This window comes from Naegleria gruberi (genome assembly GCF_000004985.1).
Source record: "Naegleria gruberi genomic scaffold NAEGRscaffold_33, whole genome shotgun sequence".
Classification (NCBI taxonomy): domain Eukaryota; phylum Heterolobosea; class Eutetramitea; order Acrasida; family Naegleriidae; genus Naegleria; species Naegleria gruberi.
Genome location: NW_003163294.1, coordinates 123,853 through 147,444, shown reverse-complemented (window position 1 = coordinate 147,444; position 23,592 = coordinate 123,853). Strand labels below are relative to the sequence as shown.

Here is a 23,592-nt window from a genome sequence, read left to right as displayed (position 1 = left end):
ATAAATGTACAAATAATATAATTTTAATGAGTTTTCAGTTAAGACAGAATTGGCGCCCAAATTTAAACTGTAAAAATTAAAATAAAAAATGTCTGTTGTATCAGAGGAAGCCCCAGTTTCAGTATTACCTGAAGAATCAACAACAATGTTGCAATCATCATCGGCAACAACATCCATTGTTACTGAGGAAGTACCATCCACTACTACTTGCGAAATATCAGATTCTACCACTGTTTCCATTGATAATATTCCAACAAGAACAACAGAAACAACATCTTCTGATTCCAATATAGTTGTGATTAATGTTGAAGGGGAAGGACCAGCCAATTTTTTGCAAAGAGCAATTGCAGTCGCTAATAAGGTTTACATTTATGGAGGGGAAAATTCTAGTGGATTTTGGACGAACAGCCTTACAATACTTGAAGGAGAATCAAATAAGCGTATCTCATGGAAGAAGCCAAGATGTTTTGATTTCCCTCCTAAAACAGACAGTCATTCCTTAGTAGTATTTGAAAATAATATGATCATCTTTGGAGGAACTGATAATCAATGGATTAATGGTGGAAATAATTGTATCTATTGTTTAGACTTGGAAAAATTAGAGTGGGCTGTTGCTCCAGAAAATGCTGATCAAGACACAACTCTAGTCCCACAAGGAAGGAAGCAACACTCAACAGCAGCTGTTGCCAACAAGATGTACATCTTTGGAGGCATTTCTTCTCAAGTTGGATCAGAGAGTGTTTTCAACGATGTATTTGTTTTTGACAATGAAACCAAGTTGTGGAGTAAGGTAATGGTGAATGGTGATTCTCCTACCCCTCGATCTGGTCACACAATGGTTTACAATCAGCAAACTGATAGTTTAGTAATTTTTGGAGGTAAAGTTGGTGGTTCATATTCCAATGAAGTTTGGTCGCTTTCTCTTTCCGAATTGAGTTGGACCTCAATGAGCACCACTGGAAATATACCATGCGGAAGAGAAAATCATAGTTCTGTTGTTTGTAATGATAGCATGATTATTTATGGTGGATGGAACATTGGAGGCCCAAAGAATGATTTATACTCCCTCAATTTAGCAACATTTGAATGGAAGAAGTATTCACATAATCTCGAGACTGAAAAAGATTCAAAGAGATTTGGGCATGCTAGTGTTTATCTGGATGGGTCAGTCTTAATATTTGGAGGAAAAAACCATTTATTCAATAACCAAGAAGCCATTCTCAAAATCAACATGAATAATTGCGCTGAAGTACCTGTTGAAACTGAAAAACCAAAAGAAAAGAAGGACATAGAGGAAATTATTTTAGATTTAGATGAGAAGGTTAGTTTCTAACTTTTATTGTAAATAACCTGACATCTTATAGCAACTCTCTGAGGAAATGTTTAACAAACCAAATTTTGATTTAAAGGATGTTGTGCTTTACAAGAACATCTTTGATCAGCTGACAGAAGAAAACATCAAGCAATATGAAGAATTGAACACAATGTTGTTAAAGCAAAAGCTCTTCTCTGCCCAAGTTGAAAGCCTAATTGAAAGCAATAGGACCTTAATGGCCAAGGAATTTACTACTCCACCATCCTATACTGAGAGTTCAGTTCCAATAATTTATTCGGAAGTTGTTGAAACTCCTCAAAGTTATAAGGATTTGATGGGACAAGTGTTCCAACCAGTTGTTGAACAAAAGCAAACTGAACTAAAAGAAGAAGGAAACAATACTGATTCAAATAATGAAGAAATCAAGGAAGTTGAGCAAAAACCAAAATTGCCTGAAGATATTCCTGTTATTGTGGATTTGCCTTCAATTCCTGAATCTCCTCATATTTTAGAAGTCGCTGAAGAACCTATGGTCGAAGAAAAGTTGGAGAATACAAATAACATTGAGGATAACAAGATTGAGAATAAGGAAGAAACCACCGAAACGGCAACCGAATCAAATAACCAACGAGATGAATAACTCTTCAACCTCTTCATAAACTTACAATTTGAATTTCCATACATCTCTCTCAATGCACGAATGATAATGAAATTCTCCTCAACTGGTGCATTGCTCATTTTGACCATTCTTTCCGAAATTCTTACACACCTTCAACATCATAGACATCTATTGTATAAATCCAAAAATAAAACGAATTAAAAATGAATAACACTTTCAAAAAAAATAAAAAACAAAAATGATCAACAACTCATCAGCTGAGGCCTCCCAAAGCAAGGCTAGAGGAAAGACTTCTACTCAAGAAGCATATGAAGAAATTGGAAGAAAACTCCAAGAAAAGAAAGTTCAAATGGGTTTATTAAAGGACGAAATTACTAATTTGAAGAATTCAGCAGGTGATAAGGAACTCATCAAACAAAAGGGTAAAGAAATTGATACCATGAAGAAGGAAATTAATCAAATCACCAAGGAATGGAACAGAGCAAACCCTGATAAACTTCACATCAACCCAGAAGAATTCAACGAATTGCTCACAAGAAGATTCTTTGTCATTCCTTCCTTTGAAATTTATGGTGGTGTTGCTGGTTTGTATGACTATGGTCCTCCAGCTTGTGCTATCAAGGCTAATATTTTGGATTTGTGGAGAAGACACTTTGTTAATGAAGAAAATATGCTCGAAGTTGATTGTTCTTCCTTGACCCCTGAAACTGTTTTTGTTGCCTCTGGTCACGTTCAAAGATTTGCCGATTGGATGGTTAAAGATGTTGTTACCAATGACTGTTTCCGTGCCGATAAATTGGTTGGTGAATTTATTGATACCGAGTTGGAAGAAAACTCTGAATTGACACAAGAAAAGACTGAAGAATATGCTTTGGTTAAGAAGAAGATTGATGACTATGATGGAAAGGGTCTTGATGAACTCATCCAAAAATATGGTATTAAGAGTCCAACTACTGGTAATGAATTGTCTGCCTCATATCCATTCAATTTGATGTTCTCCACTCCAATTGGTCCAACTGGTAAATTGAAGGGTTACCTCCGTCCAGAAACTGCCCAAGGTATTTTTGTCAACTTTAAGCGTTTGTTGGAATATAATGGTAAGCAAATGCCATTTGCCTCTGCACAAATTGGTCAAGCTTTCAGAAATGAAATTTCACCAAGATCTGGTTTGCTCAGAGTTAGAGAATTCACTCTCGCCGAAATTGAACACTTCCTCAATCCAGATGTTGATGAACATCCAAAGTTGGACACTATCTCATCTATTAGAGTTCCATTCTTCTCTCGTGAAAATCAAACTCAAGGTTTGAACCCAGTTGACTTGACTATTGCTGAAGCTATGGAAAAAGGATGGCTTACAAACAAGACTCATGCCTACTATATTGCTAGAGTTAAATTGTTTATGGATGAATGTGGTGTTTTGCCAACTGCTATCAGATTCCGTCAACATTTGGCTAACGAAATGGCTCACTATGCTCGTGATTGTTGGGATTGTGAATTGTTGACTTCATATGGTTGGATTGAAGTTGTTGGTATTGCCAACAGATCATGCTTCGATTTGGAAAACCACTCTAAATACTCAAAGAACGAACTCGTTGCTTATGAATCATTCGAAACTCCAACTGTTGAAGAATTCGTTGCTGTCGAACCAGTCAAACAAAAGATTGGTAAGATTTTGAAGGGTGATGTCGAACCAGTTATGACTTATTTGAATTCCCTCACTGACCAAGAAAGACTTGATTTACAAAAACAATTAGACGAAACTGGTAAGATTTCTTTCAGAGTTGAATCTATCGATAAGACCATTGAACTCACCAAAGATCTCATTGCTTTCCCTAAGCGTGAAAAGAAGATCCTTGGTCGTAATTATACTCCTGGTGTTATTGAACCATCATTCGGTATTGGTCGTATTATTTATTGTCTCCTTGAACATTCTTACTGGGTCAGACCAAAGCAAGAACATGAAAAGGAAGAAGATAAGATTCAAAGAGCTGTTTTGTCTCTCCCACCAGCAATTGCTCCATACAAGGTTGCCCTTTTACCAATCAAGGCTGACCAAGATCAAATTGTCAAGAAGTTGCAACAATCTTTGGCTAGATATGGTATCAGCCATCGTGTTGATGCTGGTAACCAAAACATTGGTAAGAAGTATGCTCGTGCTGATGATATTGGTATTCCATTTGCCATCACTATTGATGACAACAGTGTGACAGCTGGTACTGTTACCATCAGAGAACGTGACTCATGTGAACAAGTTATTGTTCCAATTTCTGATCTCATCACTGTCCTTAATGATTTGATTGACCGTATTAAGTTATGGGAAGATATTAAACAAGCTTATCCAGAACAAAAGCAAACAGCCTCTGATAAGGTTGGTAAGAAGCAAGTTAAATAAACAGTAACAACAACCATTAAATTATTTATCATGAAGGTTTCATCTATTCATCACTTTTTATTAATCGGTTTATCAATAGTACTGCCTTGAAACAATCTATCATCATAGGTGCTGTGAATATAATAACAATTAGGTCAAACATTGGATAATTCTTTGGAGAAAACCCATTGTTTCCATTCAACATTGTTTTATACAATTAAGGAAATGCTGTGTTGAAAAAATATCTCCCTTATATTCTTGTTGTTATCAAATTTAAAACCCACCAGAAAATCTACGCTTACAGTTGTTGTTTGATGTTGTCAACGAAAAAAAAAGACGTTACACTATTGAAAAAAAATAGAACAATCATTGGACATTAATACCTTACCATCGTCATTTTGTGTCGGTTGGTGTGATTGAAAATAACTAATCATTAAAGTATTATCATCATCATCATATAATATTGATCAAAGAATATTGTAGCAGAGAGAATGGTAAATCAAACGGGAGATGCCTCCCTGCTACTAGAAAACCTTATTAATGTTCATACGAACATTAATATGAGTAATTTGATTCTAGTGCTGAAGGAAATTCTCAACACGGCGGAAAACAATTCCGTTCGTATTGCAGCACTAGAACAAACATTTGTTACACAGGCAGAATTAAGGAAACAACTAAATCAGGTCAAGGAAGACGTTAAAATACAGTTTGGAGACTCTCTGAAAGAAAGTCACGAAGCTCTTGTTGATAGTGTCAGAAGAGATATTCATACAAGTGTAAAAACATCAGTCGATAGAGAAGTGTCTTCCATAACGGCTGATATTATAGATTTTAAAACTAGGTATGCAGACAAAATGAAAGAAGTGGATAGTGCCATAACCGACAACTTAAAAACAACGATAGAATTGTCTAATAAGGCTGACAGAAAAACATCATCACTCCAACAATTGGTTGACAGATTGGAATACAGAACTATTAGGATGGAAGATTCTATTCGTGAATATTCTGAAAACTTTAAAAAGTTACAATCAAGACTTTCCAGAATTAATCAGTCTCTCAATAAGAATAATGGAACAAACATTACACTAGATGCAGAAATAGAAATTGATGACATACTGGAGGACGATAAAAAATCCAAAGGAGAATCAACTCCACTTGTAGACAAGAAGAAATCTAAGAGAAAGCTTTCTAGGGAAGAAAATGTATATACTACGCCAGATAATTTTGACTTGAGGAAACTTTCAGAACCAAATACAGCTAAAGAAAGTGGATCACCACTTGAAAGACATTACCCATTAGAATCTCAAGAAAGTTCTCAAAGTGTGAACAGTCTTTCAGATCTTTCAGCTCCACTCAGACTAAATATGGGCGATTTAACATTAACTAAAATCCAAACAAAGGTTAATGAGCTCAAGGATTATGTAGACACTCTTAAGGATACTCTTCAACATAGAATTGCTGCTGTAAAGCAAGATTTGAGGGAAGATTTCAACTTGAATATTCATGCCACAAAGAAGGATTTGGAGGATAAAATTAATACCAAAATGGAAAAGAAGGATGTCTATCACTTGCTAGGATTCAAATCAAATGTTAAGGAATTGGAAAAGATTAAGGCAGACTATGAATTCATCATGTCAATGTATGCCAAATTGGATAAGGAAGTTCTGCAACTTAAGGAAAATCCACCAACAGCCAATTTTTCATTTGCTTCCTCTAATGGTAGCCCTTCGAGGCGTCAAAGCATTCCTCTCTCAAATAGCCAAAACATGGCCAATTCAATTGTTCGTGAAGAAGCTCGTCCATCGGCCAAGAAGATCAAATCTACGCAGGATGATCCACTGAATATTGTTAATAGAAGCACTACCTCTCCACCAAAGGAAAGAATGCCTCATATTTTCGGTAACAGTGCATACCACAAGATGCAAAAGGGTAACGTTCCAAATAAGAAGAGTGCAACAGATGTCAGTAATGCAGGTAGTAGACCACTTTCAAATCAAACTCTAAGTGCCCTCAGTATAATTGATAAGATTGCCAATCAAAGATCAGTGAGTGCTATGGAATTCAGAGAAGACGAAGATGGTGAAGTCAATCTTGTTGGTTCTGATGCAAAGATTTACAGATTTGGTAATGCTGATAAGAAGACTCTTAGATCAGCATCTCCGGCTCAATTGTCCGATTCAGAGGATGAATGGAATATTAGAGCCTCAATTGTTGGTAGATCTCTGCCTACTAAAAAAGCCTCCCCAGCCTATAGCCTCTCAAGATTGAGACAGGATAAGGAAATATCTGATATGGCATAAAATTATTTTCTTTTAATTACCAGCTTGGAAAAGTTAGATCCATTATTTTGTGTTGGGTGAATGTTAAACTTTGTAATACTGTTCTTAATAATATTTTGATTGATGACAGAGGTTAGAATAAATTCGTTGGTAAAGAAATGATTTTCCAAATTTTCCACTCCAAAATCAGAAAATATTGGAAATAGGCTCTTGGTACAATAAGCTCTCTTTTAAAATTTAGTAAAAAAAGAAATTTTCGAACACTTACATCATTTTCAGTAGTGATTACAAAAACTCTGTTATGGATTCCAAGTTCAGATTTGAGACCGTTCAGAGTTGGTATAGTTGTTCCACCATTGCATTCAATAATTAATTTCATTTCTTCCACTCGTGGTTGAATATTGCTAGTGAGGAAGAAACTCATTTTGTGAAAAAGCTTACGGGAAAGTCTATCCCTTCTGTTCATTACCTCAATGAGTGACATGTTGAATTTTTGTTCACCTTCCAAGTCTTGTAAATAGTATCCTTCTTCATCAATAAAGTATTTCGATCTGGCACTCTTTTCCAACCATTCCACTGTCACAATATTTGGACAACTGCCCAAAGCACACAAGAATTTTACAGTTCTTATTTTGAAATGTTTTCGTATAATTAAAAGCAAAATACAAACCTTCTGATCTTGTCTGTTATGAGGTGAGTCAATCTTGAAGCTAACAACTCTGCCTCTGGTTCTTCGACTAGAACGCCTCCTAACCTTTCTATAGCTTTAATATTTTCCTCTGTTGGTGAAATTCCAGTAAATAAAATATGTGGACTTTGATGATCGCTCTTCTTTGTCTTTAGCTTCTTTTTCTTTGGAGCAATAAAAGATTCCTCTTCATCCTCAAACGATCTTTTCCTTTCATTTTCTTCTTCATCGTCATAATCGGTTAAAACTATTTCATCCTCCAACATTTCATCCTCTAAGGTTGATTCCTGTTTCTTTTCCTCATGTTCTTCAATGTCCTCAAATAATTCATCAGGTAAGCTTAAAGAAGAAAGATCAATGTCTGTAAGGTTGAGATGATCACTCTGATCACTAGCTTGGGGAGAGTCTTTCTTATCATTTGATGAACCATTGCTTGGAGTTTCTACTATTACAACATTGGATGGTGTTACAAAACCACTCGATGTGCTCGAGGATGGCTTAGATATGGATGGAGGGGTTTGTTCAATGGAGAGGATTGGATTTTCTGATTGTTGAGTTTTCAAACACTCTTGAATACGTTTTGGTGTTTCGAATGCCAATGCCGATGTTTTGGATGTTCTGTCAGCATAAACTGTTGGTGGTACAATTTTATCCCTTATTGAAGGAAGTTTTGAAGGTCTGTTAAATTCAGGAGTCTCAGGTATTGTTGACATTCTCTGTCTCTGAGATCCATCTCTAGAAGCGGTAAGCTGTGGAGTTTTCTTTGGTTTTTGTGGTGTCTTGGTTGCATTACAAGATTTGTAATAAACCTGCATAGCTTCAGATACTGATTGTTCACTCAATTCTGAATTTTCTCTATACTGACATAATAACTTTCCAAAAAGAATATAATTACAATCCCTCAATTGGTATAACTTGTTAGATTCAATATTTACATTAATCTTCCTCTTTTCAGTTTTTTCCACAATGTGAGTACTATTTGAGGATGAGAGATCCTCTACAAATACAAACTCTCCATTCGATACCTCTACTAGAGCATGTACTCTTGAAATATAAGTCCTATCTATACAAATCCAATGATCAAAGGATGGTAATTTCTTATTTCTAATTACTTCATCAGCCCCCTTTCTTGATATCAAACTTTTACCTTTCCTTAATGGCACAACCTGACAATAAGTTGCTTGTTTCAAACTTTCATGACTTTCGTATAAAAAGAAGAAACCAACTACTTGATCCATGGGAATATTTTCAACAACTGGTTGTGATGGGCATGGTGATTCGACTGCTGTGGATGATCTGTGGTAATCAGATGATGAACAAGAGTCTGCTACTCTCGTGCTGTAAATGGTGAGGGGTGTTTTGGTATTGTCGTGATGTTTTGCTGCTGGTGTTGTTGTTCCTGAACTACTACTAGTACTATTCTTAGGGGAAGATTTAACTCGAAGTGTGATTTTCTTCCTTGGTGATGGCATTAACTTTCTATCTAATTCGTCACTAACAGGGAATAAAGGTGGTGTAAGGTGAGTCTCTTGATTTCTGTTACTAATCTGGTTATTATCAGCATTACTAATTGATGTGGTGATTCTTGTACAATTATTTGAAGAAGCCACAACATGATCTTCATTACTATCATACAATCCAGAAATATTGTTGTTGGTATTGATTGGTTTAATCGGAGAGCAATGCAGACTGGACATCAAAGATTTCAGAGATATCATCTTTCTCTTTGGAGTTCTACATTGTTGAGGATTATTACTATTATTACTCTCTGAAACATTTTGCTTGGGAGGTGTTGATGAACAGCTTTCTGTTGTTGTTCTAGCGTTTGTTGGAGGTGAAGATGAAGAAGATGAAGAAGCTAAACTCCTCTTCATTTTTTTTCCAATTTGTTCATGAATCTCTTAGCGCGGGAACCGTTACATAATTCTTATGGTAATCTTGTTCCATTGTGTTTAAACCAATAGGTATCATCATGATAACAATATCCAATATCTTGCTTTGATTCAATAAATATAATAATATTATTAGAACACAACGATACACATTCAAATATCAATAAATCCAAAATAAAAATTAATAAAAAAAATGATCACAGCAACTAGAAACTTTTCCGCCTTGTTGGACGAATTGATGGGCGTAAATAGGAATGGAGATCGACAGGATTTAATCATTGAACATTTTACCGATCCAAGAGTTTGTAAATATGATCTACTAGGCTTGTGTCCATATAAATTATTTCCAAATACAAAATTCGACTTGGGACCTTGTCCATTTCTTTGTTGTCCTGTTCCTCCGAAATTTAAAAAACAATTCGAAGAGGAAAAGAAAACTCTCAACTTTGATTATGAACATAAATTGGAACAAATATTAGCACAAATACAAGATAATTGCGATGAAAAAATTGCTAAAGCACAATCGAGATTGGATGTACAACATAAAAAGGATTTAAATAAGAATAACGAACCATTGGAATTACAAAATATCAAGAAGGAAATTGATAAAGTAACAAAACAAATTGAAGAATTAACAACGGAAGGAGAATATGAAGAAGCACACAAACTCATGGAAAGATTGGATAGTTTAAAGAAGGAAAAGGAAACTGTGGAAGCTAAAGCCCCAACACAAAAAATCGGAGATACACAAGAACTTATTGTCTGTGAAATTTGTGGTGCCTTATTGAGTGTAAATGAAAGTGACCAGAGATTGGCTGATCACTTTGCTGGTAAGGCTCACTTGGGTTTCCAAAAAGTTAGAGAAAAATTGAAAGAATTAAGAGAAAATAGAACTTTTAATGACAAGAGACAATTAATTGCTGACAGAGATCACTATAAACAAATGAAAGGAAATGATTACAATGACTACTATGAACTGAAAAGAAAGAGGCCAGAAAATGAACCAGTTCCACAACCTTCAGAACCAGCTAGCTACGCTCCAAGCAGTAGTAGCTCATCTTCATACTATTCACACGATAATAGAAGTTCCTCACATGACAATAGAAGGGATAATAGAGGAGGTCATGATGATAGATATTCATCTGGAGGTGGTGGACGATCATCATCTTACAATGGTGGAGGTGGAGGATACAGAGACAGAGGAGATAGAAGAGACTTTGACAATCATCATTCTTCGTCATCCTCTTCCTATCATCGTGATGATTACCGTGATAGACATCACTCTGATTCCTATAGTAGATCTCAACATGATTATAGAAGAAGATAAGCAAGTAGGTATTCGAATATAATATTTAGGTATTCTTTTACTCTTTAGCAATTAGACTAGAAAATAATAAAATTAAATTTTTATTCTTTTACAAATTCAAAAAAATGAAAAGCTTCATCTCATCATCATGCGGCGTCGTCCGAAATATTACCAAAACACAAAACATTAATTGCTCACTCTTAAACTCACTCTCAACAACACCTCGTCTCTTCTCCACTTCTGCTTGCAATTTTGAACAACAACAACAAGCATCCGAGGAAGTTGCTCGAGGCAGATTGTTCTTTATTACTTTGGTAAAAAGTCCATTCCATCAAACCGAAGATGTTCAAGACTCGATAAAGGTACTCAAATTAAAGAAAGTTCATCAAATTCAAGTACATAAGGACTCTCCACAAATTAGAGGTTTAATTTATAAATGTAGACTTTTACTTTCAGTCAAATCAGTCTCCACCGCTGAATTGTTCCCTGAAGGTACTCAACATTTACCACAACACGTTCGTCTCACAATGAAGGAAAAGCACGAATTAAAGTTGAAGGCTATGAGAGAAAAGAAGAGTATGAAGTCATTAATCGAGGAATATATTGCTGCCAAGTCAGCACAACAATAAATAACAATAAGGAATTATTGGCTTTTGGATTAAATAGATGTATTGTTTATTGTGGAATTATACTCGCAGTGCTAAATGATGATATCATGTCAATTACTATTTACCTAATGTGCCTCTTCCTTTCTTCAACAAGTTCCTATTCATTGAAAATGTAAACAAATCTCGAAATATGAAAATAGACAACTTACCTTTTTTCTCCTCGAATAGGCTTCCTCAGCCAATTGAATTTCATATCGTAGCATGTTCATTTGTTGTTGTAATTCTTGTTTGGCTTGTTTTTGCTGTTGTTGCAATTTTTCACTAGTTTGTGATGAGCTAGGTGAGGGAGTGGTTTGATTTACAGAGGCAGTCAAATTGGACTTGATAGAATTGTTGGTAGTATTATTATTGGAAAGGATAGAGTTGTTTTTGGATGGTGGAATTTCTTGGCTCTGTTTCAATCTAGTTGTACTGAAATCGTTTGAAACATTTTGTTTTGATTGAATTGGTTGTTGAGGCATGAATGGCTCCTTTGATTTGGTTGGTGCCTGGGTTGAAATGGTGCTATCTGATGATTTCTTCATTTCTGAGAAATCAAAACTTTTAAGCATGTCCAAATTAGACATCATTATGGCACTTTCATCTAACATGTCTGACAAATCTTCTTGTGATTGAACTGATGAAGTATCTTCGAGAGGTATTTCAATAGATAAATCTTGAGTTTTTTGTTCTTGAATTTTTGGAATTCCATCAAATGCAATACTGGTGTTTGTGGAAACTGTCACAAGTCTTCTATTTTGAGGAGTTATTGCTTGCAGAGGTTCTTTAGATATTATTGAGGTTCTGAGTGTTTCTGTTTGAATTTCCTGTTCTTTTGTAATTTTAGGAATGTTCATTACGGATGTATTCATACCAGTATTTAGAGTTTGAGGTTCTGGGGTTTGAACCGAGGGTTCCTGAAATGCTTCTTTCAGTTTTTCCTCGAATAATTTCTGAGCATTCTTCATGAATATTGGTTGATTAGATGGTTCATTTGATGACGATGAAGGTGAAGCATCATTCCTATTTACAAAGTTTGATAGAATCCTATCCAAATCATTTTCATCCTCACTACATTATTTGATTATCAATTTCCGATTTTTAATTCAAATATTTAAATTCTTTGAAAATTACCTCAATTTTGTATTTGAAACAGATGGCATTGGTAAGGAATGCAACTTCGATGAATTCCAAGATATTTCCGAATCCTTTCCTTCGATCTCCATCACAATATTTTCAAATTCCTTCATTGCCCAATCTGTGATCTGTTTCCTTGTTTTATGACCTCTCCATTGGCTCTAATTCATTATAACAATAAGAAAATTACACAACAACATACCTGTATCTGTGTTGCCGATCGATGGAGGTGCTTGTATTGTTGTTTATTTGTGGATGATTGCCATGTTGTTGTATTTGTGCTCATTTTTTCCCGCCTAATTCCTTAAATTCTTGAACAATTAATTTAAAAAAAGCAAGTATTCGAGATAAGATAGGCATGTTTATAATTTAGTAATTAAGAGAATACGTGCTTATTATTATCAAACTAGTTTACTCTATTTGATGAAAGTTTCAGAAGGAAAAATTCTGAAACACTTTCTTTAGATTTTGAAAAAAATCTAAATGAATGTTTAAATCTTGGATGGTCTTTTAGTACGGTAAAGAATACGGGCTTGCCTTATTAATGTTTCTCGACACTTTTCAATGTAAAATCATATGAATAAACATTTGTGTATTGCACTTCCAATTTTTAATGGAACAATTTCAAACGTTAATAAATAAACATTCTCAGGAATTGGTAAAGATGTTAAAGAATTGAAATCAAGACTTGTATCTATGTTTATGGATAAAGATGACATCTTACTTTTGCAAATAAGTACTCGTGTGATGTTGCAAGAGCTAGAAGATTTGACAAACAAAAACAATTACAACTTTGCTCAGAAACAAGTCAATTATCTTCCAAATACTTTCTCAATTTAATGAATCAGAAGATATTAATTTAAATGATGAACTGACAATATTGAAACAAGGTGATTATTTTTTACAATTTGACAAAAAGGCACTAGACTGATATGTCAAATTAGGCAAATTAAAAGAATCAAAGAGAGGAAATTAAAGAAGAACAAGAAACAATTGGATGGATGGACAGGTTCTGATTATTTATATTCCATAAAATGGGAGTATGTCAATGCACTAAGCCGCAGCAATAAGCTTGCAGAGTATCGAGTTTTGCTTAGAACTTTTGCTGTCAACGAAGAAACTTACCAATTATCAGACATTACAAGAAATTTCACAATTAATTACGAAGAACTAGATTGTTTTCCAGTTAAAGCAAGTGTAAACAACAATGTATTACTTCAAAAGAATTTAGAAGTAAAGGTTATCCTTTACTACTAGCCCAATCTCACATTATTGTACAAGTTTGTAAAAGATTGAGAAATGGTACTCTTTTGATTTAGTTGAATGGCTTCAAGCTATTGAATTCATCCAGAATATTGCTGACTTAAATTATATTGCCATTAAATTGGGTGCCGGTTCTGGTGGTTTTGAAGCGATTCAGATTCCAGCCAATGGAAAAACTACCACCAGAGGAGTTCTCTCAGAAAGAGAAAGCATGGATAAGGAGAGAGATTGACTCCATGTTACAAAACCAAATTATAACCTATTCTTTAAATCCAGTTCTAAATCCTATCAACGTTGTCCCAAAGAAAGGTTCAGCCGAATAGAGGTTTATCTTGGACCTAAGAAAGATAAACGATGGCAAAAGCACAGACTCACTCAAGATGGAATCCATTCAAAAAGTTATGAAATTCATAAGAAAAGGGATGTGGGCATGCAAGTTGGATTTAAAGAAAGGTTGTTTTCAAGTTCCAGTAAGGAAACAACAAAGTCCTATTAGGATTCATCTTCGAAGGCAAAACATACCACTTTCAATGCCTTCCGTTCGGTTTAAGCACAAACAAGATTCATAGCCAAGTTTATTGGAAAGATGGAATTTCTATCTCTGGCAGATCCGGCGATCAGACCATTTCTGGATAGTTTAAGAAAGCAAATGACAATAAGAGTAGATTCAAAAGGAAGTATGCTAGTGAATCGAGGCCCTGCCAAAGATTTGAGGGTATTACGAAAAATTATCCAATCATCCAAAGGCTCTTGGTTAATACTCGACGCTCCAGAGTCAATAATAATCAATTCAGATGCATCTCTGGAAGGATTTGCAATCCACTCCTCAAAAACTATCGTCGTAGGCAAGTTCGAAATAGATTCATCATTCAACGTGAAAGAATTGATAGCGATATTTCAATTCTTCAAAGAAGCAAGCTGATTGAGATTGTTTCCCAAAGATACTCACATTGAAATAAGAGGGGACAACTCTACAGCTCTATCTTATGTAGCAAAAGGTTACGGCTATCTCAGTCATTTATCCGAAATTGCAAGAGACATTTGGATAATCTTAATCAAAGAAGATTGGCACATCAGCAAAGTAGTCAACATCCCATCAAGAGAAAACAAGATTGCAGACAGACTAAGCAGATTAGGAGATTGGAAATCTTCGCAAGAATTGATAGATTTGGTAGAAGAATTCGGTCACCATACAGTAGACCCATTCGCCGTGACAATAACATACAACAGTTGGATGGAAACCGATGCATTCGGTCAACCCTGGGAGAAAGACTAACTGAATTATTGCGTGCCTCCTTTAGGTCTGATTCCCCAAGCACTTTTCCATCTAATCAAATTAGAGAGCGAAGGGAACTTTTGTAGTGCCGGAGTGGCCAACTTCTCATTGGTTCCCAATACTATTAAGGATATCCTTAAAAGTAAGAAAGGTTCCAAGAAGAATGCTTATCGTGGATCCGTACACCGAATTATTCAACAACTTCGAAGATCAAACATTCCTGGTAGCTCAAGTGAACGGTCAACTATATTACTGATGAGAAATTACCTATCAATTTCTCTAGCCAATTCAACCATTCAGAAATATTCCAAAGTTTATGGAGCTTTCCAATGGTTCTTAGTGATTCACAATATTCCAAGATCTAATCCTTATGCAATAGAATGCTTTGCAGCTTACCTTTCAGTTAATAAGAAAGGGTATGATTTAAACAATTTGAAGCCAGCTCTTCAATTCTTTCTCGTTCTTCAACGTTGAAGGTTGGAAACTTAATGTTCCCAATAGTTTTGCTAGACTAAAGAAAGGACTTAAGGTATACTTACATTGTTGATAGAAAGAAACTAAAAAGAAATGGAGTTTCAGCTTATGATATTAAGAATTATATTGATTCCGTGGCTTCCCACGATGAATTCACATTTAATTTAACTACAGCCATTTTAATTATTGGTTTCAGATTATTAGCAAGACCTGGAGACCTCTATAATTTATCGTAATCTAGTATCAAAGTAGATTATCCAAGAAAGATTGCCCTTCATTATACTCTATGAAGGACAATCTTTTTCAATACTTGAAGGAGGGAACTTTGTAAACAAACCACCTCCTGAATCAACAGCATCAACAAGTGCTTTCACGATTGAGTTATAAACACTTGCTGCATTGGGAGGACTGCATTCCCTATCGAAGAGGCGAGTGAAAGTATAGCATTAGCAATTGATAAACCAGTGTCTACAGCAAAAGCAGTAGAATCTAGGATAATAGAATTACCCTGAAAGGCACAAAAATCAACAACACCAAGCAAAACAGTAAATAAGATTGGTAGTAAGGAATTGATTAATCTTTGCCCATAATCTCGTTGTTGTTTCCTACAATATAAGTAACAGAACGTAACACATTTGTTTTTAATAGTTTTAAATTTCTCTAGGCAGTTCTCAATACCTTAACGTAAACATTTGCGTAAAGAAGTGATTGTTGTGTTCCAAGAAAAGAAATTATCCTTGTCATTTTGAACAAACCATTTCACAGCTTCAGTATCAGTCCCGAAAAAGATATGTAAAGAGTTTTTCCATAGGTTTGTGAATGCCTGATCCAACAAATCTCCTTGTTTTGTTATTTTTTCAACTTGAAAACCAATACATATCAGGTTTTAATCCCAATAAATAATTATGTTCACAACTCAAGTTTTCAGATATGGATAAATGTAGATGAAGGGCTAATAGAGCGTATGGGGATTGCATAGTCAAATATTTCCAATAATGGAAAGGTAATTCGAACATTTTTAGTATCTCAATTATATCTATCCACTCTCGTAAAGTAAAACTAAATGGAAATGTGGTATTCTTTGATAACATTCCAGTAAGCACTTTGACCCAATCACCGTATGGAATTGAACAAAATACTCTGTTGGTGGAGTCTTGTATGTTGCCTAATTTCAAAAAATTGATTAAACCCACAGCGAATTCCCTTCTTCAGTTCTTTGATTTTTTGCATTTTCAGCCATTATCGACATTGCAAACTTGGAGTCTTGGCAACCAATAATTTTAGACTTAAAAAAAAATACATTATGATTCTCACCAGATCCCTATCACAAAGCTCTTTTGCCTCCTGTCCAACTAATTCAGCCTCCAACTCTGATATGGCTCTTTTCACGTTAGCATCAGCACTGAGTAGTATTGACGGAATGGAAAACACAACTTTATTTTCAACTATAGAGGAACTTACGCCCAAAATACAAAAATGCAATCTACTATGGGCAAAAAATATTTTTAATCTATTTAAAAAATCTGATGGTGACCTCTACTCTGCAATTATGAGTGCCGAGTTAAAGGACATTATAGAACAATTACCAGGTGACATTCAAAAACCTTGGATCTCTTAAGGAATTGGTGGATTTTTTGGATGGGATATAGTTAAGAAAGAGAGTGAGTTCAGAAGTTTGAAGGCCCTTGGGGTTTTTTCAGCAAATACTTGAACGTTTTGAGGAATTATTTGAAAACAGTTTGAAAGTTGCTCAAGATTTTCTTGAACAAACTTTGGATGTGTTTCAAGTAGTTTTTAGTAAAAAAGGCACCTTTTAGGCGCCTTTTTGCAAATTAGCGTGAAAGTACCTTAAAAAAGTCGACTTTTAGCAAAACTTTTTCCGGAAGTCTATTAATCTATATCTAATTCTAGAATGTCTTCTGTTTCAAAATAGTAAACAATCATTCCAAAGAAAACCCCAAAAGAGATGATGAATAAAGATAAAAAGATAAAACCAATAAACAGAATCAATCTTTTAATTAATACTAGACCTCCACAACATAATGCACAACAAGTATTCCCTACACCTAGGGGATGGAAAATCCTTGATCCAAATCCCACACGGATCAGTTGGATCCAAGATTCCAATAAAAACGTGAATCCTGGATCCGGATTATCCGATAGATTCAACACAAGGATTTTTTAAAAATAAATTTATTAATAATTAAGTAATACATTGTTGCTTTAACAGAAAACAATCTAGTTCTTCGTAATTAATTGTGAAATTTCTTGTAATGTCTGATAATTGGTAAGTTTTTTAGTTAACAGCAAAAGTTCTAAGCAATACTCGATACTCTGCAAGCTTATTGCTGCGGCTTAGTGCATTGACATACTCCCATTTTATGGAATATAAATAATCAGAACCTGTCCATCCATCCAATTGTTTCTTGATCTATGAATTCTAAAGCTGTAATCTTTTTGTCTTCTGGAATTTTTACCAAACCTTGATGGAAGTCTAACAAAACTCCTAGGTATTCCATTTATCACAGTAAACTTCGATAATGGTTAAACATTTCAAGTCTGGAGATTCTCCATTATTCTCTTTGTTCGACGACCTGTATTTAGAAACAACTGATCTATCATATATTATTAAGAATGCAATGTCCGTAGGAACTAATCATGTCTCTGGACATAGCTTTCGTATAGGTACAGCCACCGAGTTGGCTTCTAAGGGAGTTTCTGAGGTGATTATTGCTACAGCGGGTAATTGGGTGCTTAATTCTAAATCCAAGAAACGATATTTAAGACGTGTTGGATTAGCAGCCACTGGTGTCTAATTCTGAGCGAAGTGAAGAATTAACTTGTTTTCATTGTAAACTTAATAAAATATAAGTTGAGTATTTTTCCATGCTCAAAAATTATCACCACAATAACCTAATTCATCTGATAGTTCTGTTATGCCTTCACCTCCTGTTCAAGACACGAAGAAGAACAAGAAGAACAATTAGCAAAAGATATCACCTGGCAAAGACTCAAACAACGCCAAGGTTGGTTCACAAGGTGCTTCTGCTCTCGCTTCTTCGATTCGAAACAGCCAATGCTAATAAAGATTTATATCCATTAAAGCAGGTCTCAAGGCTGAATCACCTTAAAGATGAAACAGTCCCTAAGCTTTAATACCCATTAGTATAATTACTTGTTCTCAATCTTGTTTTTATTAATTTGCAATGTAACAACTACTCATCTGAACCATATTCTTCTAATTCTATTCCATCTTCATCTCAATCTGAAAAACCAGAAACTAACTGAACCAATAGAAACAACAGAACACCTAAAATTAATGAAATTCCAAAAGAAGAAAGAAAATCACAGATTAAAGGAATTCCTTTACCTAAGCACTCAAGAAGGAATTTGAATCCAGCCAAGAAAAAATAAATGATTTAATTTGTAAAAAACTAATTAGAGGGGATTCCGCCAAACAGGATCCACAACATCTCACAGTATTTTGACTTTGCGGATGTATTTGGATCCAAATATCCATCTGAAAAGCGTGAGGATTTTCCACTAATTGATAAATTGAATGAATTCTCTGGAGTTGATGAATTTGTGAAATATACTAAAGATAGTGGTACTAATTTGTTGAACATAATAATTGTTGTAAATTAACATCAAAGGAATATTCTTGTTTCTGAAGGAGATGATTCTAATTCAACATTTTCAAATTTCAAAACTAAAGATGCTCCTTATGTTTCTGTCAATACTGCAATCTGGAATTAATGATTCAATTAGAAGAAAAATAATGAAGTTTGAAAATGATCATTCAACATACAAATACTTAATTCCAATGAATGATAATATTGATCTAACAACTGATGAAAGACTTATAATTGAAGATTGGAATGAATATATTAACTATCAATTTGAAGAATTGAGAAACTTTTATCATGAATCTATTACTTTGAAATCATTATACAAATTAGTAATGAACTCAGTTGAATTCATTAAAAGACATGGTGATTTGTACAGAGGTTATCTCCATGAAGATTCATATCACTAAGGGAACAACAATATATGGCCATTATGAAACAGTCATCCACTTCAGCAACAAAGTACCAAATTTTTTTTCTTGAAGATTACAATATTTTGGTAACAGAAGGAACTAACTTGCTGGTGGTACTAACCGCTCATTCAATATGCTCTTTCACTCTATTCACCAAGCAGTCATGTGAGATGAAAGCTTCTGCTGCTCTCGCTCTCCTCTATTTGTTTTCAAAACGGCTGATTGAGGTGTAAAAACATTTAGTTAAAAAATGACGGAAGGGTGGAAGTCATTGAGAGCGCGATTTGAAAAACTCAATGAAAATCATCAACAAGACGGCAAGAATGAATTAAAATCCCTTCAATCACAAAATCCATCCAAGCTTGGTGTATTTCTCTATAGAAATAGGAACCAGGATATATTTTCGAATGAGGAAGAGTTAAATAGCTTGGAAAGGAATTATCAAGCAATTTTAAAAGAGACTAGTAATGATATGCAAAAGAACAAATCACCGATACAAGCATTGGATAGAATTTCCAAAAGGTACTCAAAACTTCGCTCTCAAGTTGAGTCGAAAATTACCACTTCTACTCCACAGATTCATTTTAAGAGGTTTAAGGCTGATCATAGCTCCTTCTTTTTCTCTTACACTCCTATTCATCCTATAATTGAGGAAAATAATGAGAAAGTGGTAGATGAAGAACAAGAAGAACTTGCTGAGCCTTCAACAACTTTTGTCGAAGTCCATGAAAAACAACTTACAACCGAAGAGTTAACTCCAGAAGAGATTGACGATGATGAATTTTACGAGGAATATGAAGAGTATGAAGAACATCCAGTAGTCTCTACTTCACCAATAGATGTAACTAAAACAATAATATCAGATAATAGTAATATTGAGGCACTTCCAGAATCATCCCTTATTGACACTGTAGAAGAATATAAAAGCTCCGAACTTCCCATCATTACTTCCAAAGAAGAGCAGATCATTGATACTACTCCAAATAGTGTTGAAATAACAACCACAACACTGCCAACAAGTTCAGAGCCTGAGGACCATGTTGTTGAGTTTGAAGAAGAGGATTATTTGGAAACCTTTGAAGAATATGATATTGAGGAATCACATGTTGTGGACCATACCCCATTATCACCAACAATTGTAACTGATGAGGTGTTCCAAACTTCAAATACCATCGAATCAATTCAAGAGACTACATCATCACCAAGTCTTGAACCTGCATATAACGAGGAAAATGCCACAACACCATGTAGTGAGGAGGTCAAAACAAATTCAACACCCACTATAGTAGAAAAAGAAATTGTTTCTCCTTCGATTGAGGATAAAACTCCTCTTCAACAACAACCTGTATTTGTAGAACAACCAATTGACGTAAATTCTTTGGAAATTGTGGAAAAGGAAATCACCACCATTACCTTAAAGTCATCACGTATTGATGAAAAAGCACCATCTTCTCCCAAATTAGAAGAGAAAACTTCTCCCAAAACTACTAAAACCATTGAGAAATCTCCTGAAAAACAATCAATTGTCTCAACTCCTAATGTACATGAAAGCAAAGAAACAACCCTGATTTCTTTAAAACCAGTTGTGGTAAAAGAGGAAAAATTGCTAGATCCATCAGTTCCAATCAAAGTTGAAGAACCAAAACAAACAACTGTGAAACCTCTTCCAATTGTTACCAAAGATAAACTAGCAGAGATTCCAAAAGTTGTTGAGAGTTCTGAGCCAAAAGCTCTTCCTGTTCCAGTTGAGCCAAAACAAGTGGTTGTGGAAACTCCAAAGGTTGAAACAAATTCTCAAACAAGTACGTCATTTACAATTTTGAATACTCAAAAAGAAACTACAACCACAGTGGAAGTTAAGCTGATAACAGAACCAGAGAAACAGATTGAAAAGGAAACCGTTCAACCAATCAAACCAATCGTCGAAATTAAACCTCTGCCTATCTTGAAAGCATTGCCTCAACAGCCAAGTCTGCCTGTTGTTGATTCTCCAACAAAACCTCTGCCTCTTGTTCCAAAGAAGCCAGTGAAGGCTCTACCAGTGGTATCACCAAAACCAATAGAAGTTGCAAAGGATGTGTTTGAAGTTCAAGCGTCCACTTCACCTGTCGATTCAGAACCAATAACACCAGTAGAACCAGAGTCAACACCAACTACAGTTGTAGAAACAAAACCAGATCCAGTTTTTGAGAAAAAGGCATCTGAGCCAACCATCTCCAGAACTGCATCAATAAGATCATATTTTTCCTCATTTCTTTCCAAGACTCCAAAAAAACCAGATCCAAAAGTGTCACCACTCGAGATAAAAGAAATAGAAACACCAATCGCCAAACCTCTTCCAGCCATTGCAAAAATGGTGAAAGAAGAATCAATTAAGGAAGGCGAAGAAAGTGATGATGAAACAACAGAACATTCTGTTGTAAACATTGATGATTTTTTATCAGAAGGTGAGCCAGAATCAAATATTGACCCACAATCAGTTCCAAAATCAGAAAAGGAAGATATAATTGAAGAGGAAAAGATATCTGACATCATTTCTACCCATGAAGAGGAGCCGTCCAGCAGCGTTGATGTTTTAGTTTCTGTATTAGAGAAGCAGGCTATGGAAAAAGGCAGTGAAGGAAGAAAAGTATCAATAACATCAACAACAGATAGCCATTCCAGTAGTGGAGAAAGATCTGATTCAAGAAAGTCAAAAAGAGCCAATAGAAAGAAAACAGGTTCTTCTCCTCATCAACAAGAAGCAGGAGCTTTGCTACTTCAAGAGTTTCTTGATTCTAATCCTTCCTCAAGATCAAGTAGCACAAAGAAAGAAGCCACACAAGAATTGGCTCAGGAGGTAACTGTTGAGCATGCAGTTCTTGAAGATTTCATTGGAGAAGATTGCGCCCTTTTGTCAACAATTTCTGAAACAAATACTACAACATCAAATACTCTCACTCATCCAAGTCCTTCCAGATCAGACAGTGCTCACAACGAAACAACGCCTCTTTCTTGCACTCCCAAGAGTCTGTACGACCTTTACTCTCCAATTACACCAAAAAGAAAAGAAAAAATGTTTGAGAACTTTGTGGATCCTTCCACTTTTCCAAAGGGATGGGAAAAACCATACACTTTTCTCTATACAGAAAAACCTCTCATGGAACATCCTCTTCTTGATAAGTTGAGAAGAAACATTATTGATTTGTTGACTAGTTCAATGACTGAGGAAACAAGAGTGTCTGGAATTGTAAATATTAACAGAACCTCTCCTTTATTGGCACCTTTAGTTCACTCGATTTACTCTATACTTACTAACAGAACCAAACCGACAATATTCAAATCTGATAGGGATTTATGTACCATTTTTTCAAAACTTGATATTGTAAAAAAGGAAAAGATTGTTCAAGATTTTCTTGCTTTTAAGGAAGTGAGAATTCTTGACCCTAAGAAATTGAAAGAGAGGGACTTACTCTTTATTCAATACCTTTTACAAAGCAAGTTATTAGCAGTTTGTACATATGAGCTCGCTCTCAATCAAAAATACACAGCAATGTGTTTCGAAGAAACATCCATAATGAATTTGGAAGAATACTCACCAACCATTTTTGCTGTTTTGAATTTATTGAAGAAACATTTCAATTTTGAACTCAAGTTTGAATTTGAATTGTCTCAACAAGCAGGCGGTTCAAAAGAGGAAGGTACTCTAATCGCAACCTTGCAAGGTAACATTAAGACGCTTTTACAATACATTATTGAAATTGGAAAGAATGAAAAAATTCCAATCAATGCAATTACAGACGAGTCAAAAAATCATAACATTGGAAAAGTTGTCAGAAGTTTAATAATGTACATTTTAAAGTCAATCTTAATGGACAAGTTAATTTCTGAGTCAAAATGGAAGAATTTTGCTGGTACTCTTATTTCTCATCCATGGCATTTAATTACTGCCTGTGCTAAGGGTGAGTTATCCAAAGTTGGTATGAATGTAAAGACAGGTTATTCATTCGACAGCATAGTATTAACGATAGATTCTACTGTAAAAAAGAAGAATCAAACAACCAAACAACAATTACTTGATGACAAATTCTTTAGTTTTGTGGTGTATTGTCTCAATTATCAAATTTTGACAGATGCTTTGAAGTTCATTTTCAAAAACATTATGATCCTGGAAAAGAATTATAGACCAGACTCTATTATGTGTGATCCTGTGCAACAGGATCATATTTTGACCATCCTTACTCCACTCTCAAAGCTCAGATTCACTCTCAATTTTTATTAATAAAAAGACTTAATCAGTGTCATGT

The 23,592-nt window shown here is 34.9% G+C and overlaps 8 protein-coding genes across 8 annotated transcripts; 6 read left to right on the top strand and 2 right to left on the bottom strand.

Moving 5' to 3' along the window:
* Positions 1-88: 88 nt before the first annotated feature.
* Positions 89-1,955, top strand: NAEGRDRAFT_50183 (uncharacterized protein; the record flags this gene model as incomplete). Its single annotated transcript, XM_002675562.1, has 2 exons — positions 89-1,321; positions 1,410-1,955. 2 exons carry the CDS (start codon positions 89-91, stop codon positions 1,953-1,955), a joined length of 1,779 nt encoding a protein of 592 aa, XP_002675608.1.
* Positions 1,956-2,373: 418 nt separating this feature from the next.
* Positions 2,374-4,326, top strand: NAEGRDRAFT_60739 (Glycyl-tRNA synthetase; the record flags this gene model as incomplete). Its single annotated transcript, XM_002675561.1, has 1 exon — positions 2,374-4,326. The coding sequence occupies one exon, from the start codon at positions 2,374-2,376 to the stop codon at positions 4,324-4,326; it is 1,953 nt and encodes a 650-aa protein (XP_002675607.1).
* A 539-nt stretch (positions 4,327-4,865) lies between these two features.
* Positions 4,866-6,619, top strand: NAEGRDRAFT_80246 (uncharacterized protein; the record flags this gene model as incomplete). The annotated part of the gene is made up of 1 exon (XM_002675560.1): positions 4,866-6,619. One exon carries the CDS (start codon positions 4,866-4,868, stop codon positions 6,603-6,605), a length of 1,740 nt encoding a protein of 579 aa, XP_002675606.1. The 3' UTR covers positions 6,606-6,619.
* Positions 6,620-7,235: 616 nt separating this feature from the next.
* On the bottom strand, positions 7,236-9,146 carry NAEGRDRAFT_69222 (uncharacterized protein; the record flags this gene model as incomplete). The annotated part of the gene is made up of 1 exon (XM_002675475.1): positions 7,236-9,146. One exon carries the CDS (start codon positions 9,144-9,146, stop codon positions 7,236-7,238), a length of 1,911 nt encoding a protein of 636 aa, XP_002675521.1.
* A 211-nt stretch (positions 9,147-9,357) lies between these two features.
* Positions 9,358-10,491, top strand: NAEGRDRAFT_69221 (uncharacterized protein; the record flags this gene model as incomplete). Its single annotated transcript, XM_002675559.1, has 1 exon — positions 9,358-10,491. One exon carries the CDS (start codon positions 9,358-9,360, stop codon positions 10,489-10,491), a length of 1,134 nt encoding a protein of 377 aa, XP_002675605.1.
* Positions 10,492-10,595: 104 nt separating this feature from the next.
* NAEGRDRAFT_69220 (uncharacterized protein) lies at positions 10,596-11,099 on the top strand (the record flags this gene model as incomplete). The annotated part of the gene is made up of 1 exon (XM_002675558.1): positions 10,596-11,099. One exon carries the CDS (start codon positions 10,596-10,598, stop codon positions 11,097-11,099), a length of 504 nt encoding a protein of 167 aa, XP_002675604.1.
* A 100-nt stretch (positions 11,100-11,199) lies between these two features.
* On the bottom strand, positions 11,200-12,540 carry NAEGRDRAFT_69219 (uncharacterized protein; the record flags this gene model as incomplete). The annotated part of the gene is made up of 4 exons (XM_002675474.1): positions 11,200-11,235; positions 11,288-12,188; positions 12,297-12,415; positions 12,457-12,540. 4 exons carry the CDS (start codon positions 12,538-12,540, stop codon positions 11,200-11,202), a joined length of 1,140 nt encoding a protein of 379 aa, XP_002675520.1.
* A 7,016-nt stretch (positions 12,541-19,556) lies between these two features.
* Positions 19,557-23,567, top strand: NAEGRDRAFT_69218 (uncharacterized protein; the record flags this gene model as incomplete). Its single annotated transcript, XM_002675557.1, has 1 exon — positions 19,557-23,567. One exon carries the CDS (start codon positions 19,557-19,559, stop codon positions 23,565-23,567), a length of 4,011 nt encoding a protein of 1,336 aa, XP_002675603.1.
* Between the last annotated feature and the right edge of the window lie 25 nt (positions 23,568-23,592).